Source organism: Oncorhynchus kisutch, unplaced genomic scaffold, assembly GCF_002021735.2.
Source record: "Oncorhynchus kisutch isolate 150728-3 unplaced genomic scaffold, Okis_V2 scaffold866, whole genome shotgun sequence".
In the NCBI taxonomy this organism is placed as follows: Eukaryota; Metazoa; Chordata; class Actinopteri; order Salmoniformes; family Salmonidae; genus Oncorhynchus; species Oncorhynchus kisutch.
In genome coordinates, this window is record NW_022262811.1 from 949 (window position 1) to 10,465 (window position 9,517).

At 43.9% G+C, this 9,517-nt stretch overlaps 1 protein-coding gene across 1 annotated transcript; it reads left to right on the plus strand.

Annotated features, from left to right (window-relative positions):
• Nucleotides 1-1,007: 1,007 nt before the first annotated feature.
• On the plus strand, nt 1,008-9,101 carry LOC109880343 (voltage-dependent T-type calcium channel subunit alpha-1I; the record flags this gene model as incomplete). Its single annotated transcript, XM_031816754.1, has 3 exons — nt 1,008-1,194; nt 4,963-5,231; nt 5,599-9,101. Coding segments are annotated over 3 exons (1,152 nt in total), but the record flags the coding sequence as incomplete, so codon positions are not given.
• Between the last annotated feature and the right edge of the window lie 416 nt (nt 9,102-9,517).

Here is a 9,517-nt window from a genome sequence, read left to right on the forward strand (position 1 = left end):
ACAGTGGCAGAATACCTGACCACTGTGACTGACCCAAACTTAAGGAAAGCTTTAACAATGTACAGACTCAGTGAGCATAGCCTTGCTATTGAGAAAGGCTGCGAAAGGCAGACCTGGCGCTCAAGAGAAGACAGGCTATGTTGCACACTGCCCACAAAATGAGGTGGAAACTGAGCTGTACTTCCTAACCTCATGCCAATGTATGACCATATTAGAGACACATATTTCCCTCAGATTACACAGATCCACTAAGAATTTGAAAAACAAACCCAATTTTGATAAACTCCTATATCTATTGGGTGAAATACCACAGTGTGCCATCACAGCAGCAAGATATGTGACCTGTTGCCACAAGAAAAAGGCAACCAGTGCAGAACAAAGACCATGTAAATTTATTCTTCCTTTTCTACTTTAACTATTTGCACATAATGTGACATTTGTAATGTCTTTATTCTTTTGGAACTTTTGTGAGTGTAATGTGTACTGTTAATTTTTATTGTTTATTTCACTTTTGTTTATTATCTAGTTCACTTGCTTTGGCAATGTTAACATGTGTTTCTCATGCCAATAAAGCCCTTAAATTGAATTGAATTGAGAGACCGAGACCTTCCGGCTGTGTCCAGATAGCACACATGGCTACCAGGGTTGATGTGGGCCATAATCAGTCATCTAGAAGGGATTTGAATCAGAAGTGCTCATAGCTGATAGTAATATCCAGATGAAGGTCCTAGGGAATCACTTTTAGCGTTTATTTTATTACACTTTTATCTGAACCAGGAAGTCCATTGCAGATAAAGAATCTCTCTAGATAAAAGAGATTCCTTCTTTTCCTCAGAGACTAAGTGTGTATGCTAGCAGGCTAGCAGCTTGGACGCTAGCCGGCACTCCCTTCAGTAATAATGAAGTGCAGTACTGCACCCTATTATGCCCCACTCCACATTTAATTATAATAACAGACAACATAAACAGGTACAGTGTGTGTCAACATGTGTGTTTTCTCCCCCCAGGAGGAGAGGGGCAGTGACTCCCAGGGCTTAGAGGAGGCTGGCGGAGGAGGGGACTCCTTGACCCAGGCCCAGACAGGGGGGTCGAGGCACTGCAGGGCCCACAGTTCAGTAGCCGAGGAGGGGGCTCCACTCCTGGTGGAGGTTGGGGTCCATCAGAGACACAAGACCCCATCCCACCACAGCCCTGGTGAGTCCAGTCATACCCTCTGCTCCAGCCTTTCCAGCCTAATGTGTATTGCTGTATATGTGTGTGTATATCGGAGGGGTTGGGAAACAAAGCAACATTTCTATATATATATATATATATATATATATATATATAAATATGGACTAATTCAATGACTTGCAAAAGTATTCACCCCCCTTGGAATTATTCCTATTTTGCTGCCTTACAACCTGGAATTAAAATAGATTTTTGGGGGGTTTGTATCTTTTGATTTACACAACATGCCTACCACTTTGAAGCCCCCCCCCCCCCAAAAAAGTCTCTTGGGGTATGTCTCTATAAGCTTGACACATCTAACCACTGGGATTTTTGCCCATTCTTCAAGGAAAAACTGTCCAGCTCCTTCATGGATGGGTTCCGCTGTACAGCAATCTTTAAGTCATACCACAGATTCTCAATTGGATTGAGGTCTGGGCTTTGACAAGGCCATTTAAATGTTTCCCCTTAAACCACTCGAGTGTTGCTTTATCAGTATGCTTAGGGTCCTTGTCCTGCTGGAAGGTGAACCTCTGTCCCAGTCTGAAATCTCTGGAAGACTGAAACAGGTTTCCCTCAAGAATTTCCCTGTATTTAGCGCCATCCATCATTCCCTCAATTCTGACCAGTTTCCCAGTCCATGTCGATGAAAAACATCCCCACAGCATGATACTGCCACCTCCATGGTGTTCTCGGGGTGATGAGGTGTTGGGTTTGCGCCAGACATAGCATTTTTCTTGATGGCCAAAAAGCTCAATTTTGGTCTCATCTGACCAGAATACCTTCTTCCATATGTTTGGGGAGTCTCCCACATGCCTTTTGGTGAACACCAAACATGTTTGCTTATTTCTTCTTTAAGCAATGGCTTTTTTTTGGCCACTCTTCCATAAAGCCCAGCTCTGTGGAGTGTATGGCTTAAAGTGGTCCTATGGACAGGTACTCCAATCTCCGCTGTGGAGTTTGCAAATCCTTCAGGGTTATCTTTGGTCTCTTTGTTGCCTCTCTGATTAATGCGCTCTTTGCCTGGTCTGTGAGTGTTTGTGAGCGGCCCTCTCTTGGCAGGTTTGTTGTGGTGCCATATTCTTTCCATTTTTTAATAATGGGTTTAATGGTGCTCCGTGGAATGTTTAAAGTTTCTGATATTTTTTTATAACCCAACCCTGATCTGTGCTTCTACAACTTTGTCCTTGATCTGTTTGGAAAGCTCCTTGGTCTTCATGGTGCCGCTTGCTTGGTGGTGCCGCTTGCTTGGTGGTGCCGCTTGCTTGGTGGTGACTTTTATATTATATATTATATATATATAATTATATGACTTCTGAAGGTAATTGGTTGCACCAGATCTTATTTAGGGGCTTCATAGCAAAGGGGGGAAGACATATGCACGCACCACTTTTCTGTTTAAAATGTTTAAAAAAGAATGAAACAACCTTTTTTTCACCACTTTTGACTATTTTGTGTAAATCCAAATAAAATCAATTTAAATTACAGGTTGTAATGCAACAAAATAAGAAAAATGCCAAGGGCGATGAACACCTTTGCAAGGCACTGTAAAGTATATCTTATGTTTTCACATTATTGAGCCAAACCTGCAATAAAATCTTTACATCGGTGTACGCAACCAATAAACGTTTATTTGATTTGAATTGAGCTGAGCTAAGCTGAGCTGTACATAGCCAGCCCATCACAGTGCAGGTTGGTCCTACACTCTTAGAAAAAGGTTTCCAAAACGGGTCTTCAGCTGCCCCAATTAGAGGTCGACCGATTAATCGGAATGGCTGATTAATTAGGGTCGATTTCAAGTTTTCACAACAATAAACCAAGGTAAGTTGCTAGCTAGCATTAAACTTATCTTATAAAAAACAATCAATCATAATCACTAGTTAACTACACATGGTTGATGATATTACTAGATATTATCTAGCGTGTCCTGCGTTGCATATAATCTGACTGAGCATATAAATATCTAAGTATCTGACTGAGTGGTGGTAGGCAGAATCAGGCGCGTAAGCATTCATTAAAACAGCACTTTCGTGCGTTTTGACAGCAGCTCTTCGTTGTGCGTCAAGCGTTTTGACAGCAGCTCTTCGTTGTGCATCAAGCATTGCGCTGTTTATGACTTCAAGTTTATCAACTCCCGAGATGAGGCTCGTGTAAACGAAGTGAAATGGCTAGCTAGTTAGCGCGCGCTAATTGTCGTTGTGTTGCTGGTTCGAGCCCAGGGAGGAGCGAGGAGAGGGACGGAAGCTATACTGTTACACTGGCAATACTAAAGTGCCTATAAGAACATCCAATAGTCAAAGGTTAATGAAATACAAATGGTATAGAGGGAAATAGTCCTATAATTCCTATAATAACTACAACCTAAAACTTCTTACCTGGGAATATTGAAGACTCATGTTAAAAGGAACCACCAGCTTTCATATGTTCTCATGTTCTGAGCAAGGAACTGAAACGTTAGCTTTCTTACATAGGACATATTGCACTTTTACTTTCTTCTCCAACACTTTGTTTTTGCATTATTTAAACCAAATTGAACATGTTTCATTATTTACTTGAGGCCAAATTGATTTTATTGATGTATTATATTAAGTTAAAATAAGTGTTCATTCAGTATTGTTGTAATTGTCATTATTACAAATACATTTTAAAAAATCGTCCGATTAATCGGTATCGGGTTTTTTGGTCCTCCAATAATCGGTAGCGTTGAAAATCGGTTGACCTCTAGTCCCAATAGGATAACCCTCTTTGGTTCCAGGTAGAACCGTTTTTGGTTCCAGGTAGAACTCATATGGGTTCCATGTAGAACCCTGTGGGGAAAGTGTTCTACATTGAATCCAATAGGGTTCTACCTGGAACCAAATATGTACTACCTGGAAACAAAATGGGTTCTTCAAACGGTTCTCCTTTGGGGACAGCTGAAAGAACCCTTTTGGTTCTAGATAGCAGTTTTTTTTTTTTTGAAGAGTGTATTCATGGGTTGCACCTCCGTCGCTCGGTTGCATCATGACATTGTTCTGAACGTTCTCAAGCCGCTCTCCGCCATAGTGGTGCCCGAAAGTCGAGTGATGCCCAGTCATTCTGAAAGGGGCCTAATGACTGTTTAATTTAAATTACACTATAGTGGCCTGGAAATACTATGACGTTGCTACAGAAGGCAAATAATTAGTAGGAAACATCTTTGCCATCATTATCATGTCGTAAAGTGTACTTTAGAGAGATGGCAATGTTGCCATTAGCTAGCGACGTTAGCTAGCTAAAATCCGGTCCTGGCCCTGCAATTTTAGCTAGTTATCTAAAGTTATACTGCATCTTAAGTCAATCTGGCAACATCATAATGATGACAACAGGTTTTCCTACTAATTAGTTGCTTCCTTTTGAAATGCCATCTTGTTTCCAAACCACTATAATGCACTTTAGACTAAATCTTCATTCATCTTCATTAGCTCCAATTGACAATGTATTAAGTAAAACATTCAGTCGGAACCAGGGCCTAAATAGAATCTTCAGAACAGTATTGTAACACAATGTGCAATCCATGAATAGAGTGAATCAGACATCACAGTACAGTACAGTGGCATTGTTGCTCTCCCTGGAATGATGTGCATTATTTGCATGGTCTTTGTTAGTCTAATCATCAATATCAGTAATGACTGTTTATCCCTACAGGCTAAATGGATTGTATTTATGTGGTGTTTCACTCGGGATCTAGATGGAATAGTATATTTGCCTTACAGCCTTTCTCTCTGTCTCCAGGTGGCACCTCCTGCAGTAGCACTAAGGCAGGAGAAGGATCAGATGAGGGAGGAAGAGGAGGAGGAAGAGTAGGAGTGGCCAGTGCCTCTGGTTCTCCTGCTCTTATCCGTCTGCCAGCGGAGTTCTTCCACCCCGTGGCAGCAGCGGCCCTGCCGGCGCCCCCCAGGGCCAGAGTAGGGCGCCCCTCACGGGGCCTCAGACTCACCTCCCCGGCCTCCTGGTCCTCCCTGCGCTCCCAAGGAGCCCACAGCCGGGTGCTCTGCACGCAGGTAAGACCTGGCCTACTGTATGTACTGTATGTACTGTATGTAACAGATACCAACACACTGCATAATGTAATTCCTTTAGGGTCTAATGTTAGATTGAGAAATGTACACAAACCTCAGGCTTCCCTCTGATTGGCAAATGTATGTGTCCACCCCCTTGTTATCTTTAATGAGTGTCCGCCACACTGTTTGGTGCTGTTATGACCCTTTTGTGTTGTACCCCATACACTGCCACCAGAGCAACCAACAGACTGTACAGTACACATTGCACAGCCTACAGTGTAGTCAGTCAAACATTGACTCTAATGTTGTTATTTATTACAATATCTCACTCCACATCTCCACCCTGCCCCTCTCGCTCTGCCCTCAGTACCCGTCCCATAGTGACTCGTCTCTGGCCAAGGGGAGCTCCGATGGCAGCCTCCAGACCACCCTAGAGGAAGGACTCAGCTTCAGTGTTCCGCCCCCTCAAGACCTGGTGTCCCCCCTCCCTCCTCTCCCCCTGCTCTGCCCCCCGCTCCCTGAGGACCCCACCAGCTGCCCAGCAGGCCAGACTCTGAGACCGCGGCCCAGCCCCTCGTCAGGCCCTGCCCTCACCCTCCAGGCCACTCGGGGCCACCAGCGGAGCCAGAGCAGCGGCAGGGGTAGCATCAGCCCCGGCTACACCCGGGAAGACTCCATGGACCCCGTTCCATGTGACCTGGAGGACCTGGGCATCGGGATCAGTTTGTCTATCGGGGGGTGTGGCTCCAGCCAGGCGGGCAACAGCGAACACTTGTCGGAGACGCTAAGCAGTCTGTCGCTCACATCGTTGCTCTCGCCCGCCTCCCTGGCACCCTCGGGGGTGAAGAAATGCAACAGCACTGGGAGCTTGAATCAGGGGGCGAGGAGGGGGGAGGGGAGACAGATCCTAGGGTTGGAGTTGGACCACCAGGGCTTCCTGGCCAACCCTTGGGGAGAGAGTGGGGGAGGCAGAGGAGAGGAGGGACAGTTGGGAGAGGCGCCGGACCTCAAGGGGAAAAGCTCAAGCCAAACAACAGTAGGGTCCTGTAGTAAAAACAGATGAAGCCTGAATCCCTTGTTGTCTACTACCGCTCCTATTAGGATTCATCAACCCCTTACTGTTCCTCTCCGTCCCCCTCAGGCAGAGAGAAGTTTGACGTTTTTGACAACGTGTGATGTAATCCCGTGAATTCCTATAACCAAACCCCTCCCTCTCGCTCTATAAATATTTGTTTATGACCCCCCCTGTCCCATTTTGTGCTACTCTGTGGCAGTGGTTCAGGTGTGGAGGGTCAGAGGTCAAACGGTGGAAGGTTAAAGGGGATTACAGGTGTGACCCCTGTGGTGGGGGGCTGGGATGGACCCCCCATCATACCCCTGTGGAGGAGAAGGACCCCCAGAGGAGGAGACAGACCAGGAGGGCTGCATCATCATATCAGGGAGATATACATAGAAGACGTAGCCAGAGACAAGCTGAGACAGAGATCTAACGAGAACATTTTGTCTGAACGTCGTTCCTGTTTTCCTGTTTGTTTTCATTTTTTGTTTGGCTTCACAGAAGTTTAAAATGCAAAAATAGAATATCTAACAAAACTGAGCTGATCAAGCCAACAGATTTGATTTATTTTTCAGTGTGGCTGTAAATCACAGTGTAGGAGGAGGCTGTATGTACGTTGCAGTGTAGGATGAGCCTGAATGTACGTCACGGTGTAGGAGGGCTGAAGCCAGATCTGTTGTGGTAGACGGAGGCTACAGGTCCTTGTGTGTGGAGTGGAAGAGGGGTGAGGAGGTCTAGGTTGAACAGAGGTAGTGTAGAGGTCACCTGAGAAGGAGTTGTTATAGTGGAAGAGCTGAGACTTAGGTAGCAAAAGCATGCGTTAACTTATCATCACCATCACCTAACCCCTTCCCTCCATCGGTACTTTTCAGGAAGGAGTGTGTGTGTGTGTGTGTGTGTGTGTGTGTGTGTGTGTGTGTGTGTGTGTGTGTGTGTGTGTGTGTGTGTGTGTGTGTGTGTGTGTGTGTGTGTGTGTGTCTATGTGATAGTACAACAGGAAAAAGAGAGACAGAGAGATAGAGACCATACTAAGATCCCACTCATGCATGCAACAGTTTGTGAAATAGGCTCTTTTATCCCAACGTCACTCACTCAGAGAGAAGGACAGGGAGTGAATGAGAGAGACAGGTCAGCCTGCTATATTCACTCACAGTAGCAAATTCTCTCTGTCAAAGACACTGACCCTCCTGAGACAAACAACCTGAGGAGACGAGACGAGCACCATTCACTCTGGGAGATGAAAAACTCACACCTGCATACAGTTGCTTCACAATGGAAGGTGTGTGAAATTCAAACCTGTCACTTCTTTCTCTTTGTCACTTTGCCAAAGTAAGAAAGGAAGAATATATCAGAGATATGAATTCCAGACCAATAGAACCTCCTAGAAGATGGAGGCAGTTTGCCTGCATGATGGAATTATTGCATTTTACCCAAGAGTTTTAATATATATACCGAAGTGTATCAAGATGTCAATGTTGGGATGATAATTATAAAGTGGTTTCTATTCCAATATTTTTTTAGAATACAGAATAGGAGCGTGACAGTGTTGTCATGACTTTGTCCTTAACCTATACCTTACCCGTACGATTTCTCGTATAACTTATTGTCGAAAACCATTTGTCTGCAAGTGGCTTTCAGTTTTATAATGTGGGGTTAAAAATATATACTTTTTATTATTAAAAGTGTGTGGAGAGAACAACCAAGCAAAAAAAATGTAAATAAGCTCTGTGTGCTGAAGAAAAAGTTCCCTTGGGGACACGTAACTTTGGGAATTTCGGTTCCTCCTGGAATTTTGGATTTTGGAATCCCAAATGAAGACCAAAGGAGGGAAGGGCCATAATTTCACAGCACAGGAGAACATTTCCTAATCACAGACATTCCCGGGACGAACAGGGAACGTTGTCGCTTAGCTTAGCCTCCTATGCTAACACCAAGATGAAAAAACATTGCTGATCTTTTTGAAAGCTTTAATTTGAGTGTCATACCAATACATGATGACACATCTAATTATTGACACATCAATGTTCCTTAGCATGGTTATGGGATTGCAATAGGATGCTTCTCCTTGTTTAAAAGATACGCAATTCACTCACCCCCTCTATCTCTCTCTCTAACACACATCTGTAGTAGCAAACCCTAGTTTTGATATCAAGCTGTCACTGTAACGATGAATAAACATTGCATCTTTTCCCAACCTTTTGGTATGCCACTCAGTACATCTGAGATGAAGTGGCCATCTTAGCCTGACCTAGAATACACTTTTGGATCCCTGGTGGGTTTTTTTGGGGGGGAGGGTTCTCATTGAGGTGATGAGCAAAGTTCGGTTTGACCTGTTTAATGAACTTCATTGACATTTAATTGAATCACTGGTGATTGTCTTTAACATGTTTGTAACATGTGGGATATCAGTGAGTGATTATTGCTATGGGTTGTCTGTTACTATAACTTCAGGAGATGCCACTTTATTATTATAGTCCACACCTGGACCGTCTTGGTTAATGGTGGTGGGAATAGGTAGAAGTTGCCCCTAACCACTGATACAAGGTCAGATATTAGTTCATCCCCTTAATCTTTAAGGTTAGAATAAAGGGTTGGGTAATCTGATTCTAGATCTGTGGTTAGGGGCGACCTCAACCTCCAGGTGTAAAACATGAGCGTGTGGGTTGACAGGAACCATAACGTGACCTTGAAGGGCTGTTTTAGCTTCAAAGATGTTCTCATAAATGACCAGATAAATCTCTAAGTCAATGAATATGGCATCAAAGGTAAGCCCAACGGCACAGCAATAAATGTTCTTGTGTTTGCCCTGAGTACATGATGTCATAGTAGTTCTTATCTCACCACAGTATAATTGTAGCCTGTTGTATCATGTCCTTTTTCTGAGAAAACAATCATGTCATTGTGGAGTTTTTCTGCCTTCTGAACTAACAGCCACTAACAGAATACATTTCTGACTTTCCGGAGACCGATCAGGAGAGAGCTGGGCTGCCATTGGATCAGATGAACACGAGGTAATTTAGATCTCTGGGTCGAGAGATCAAACCACTAGAGAATAAAGTGTACATATGTCAACAGAGGAATAACCAGTGAGATGGTACAGTACTTTAACACACAACATGCTGCAATGCAGACTACAATATAAATCTGTACATAATTTTGAATGTATGCTATGTTATCAACAATAATGACAACACCTAAAAAAACATGCAGTTTGTTGAGACTAAAAGCA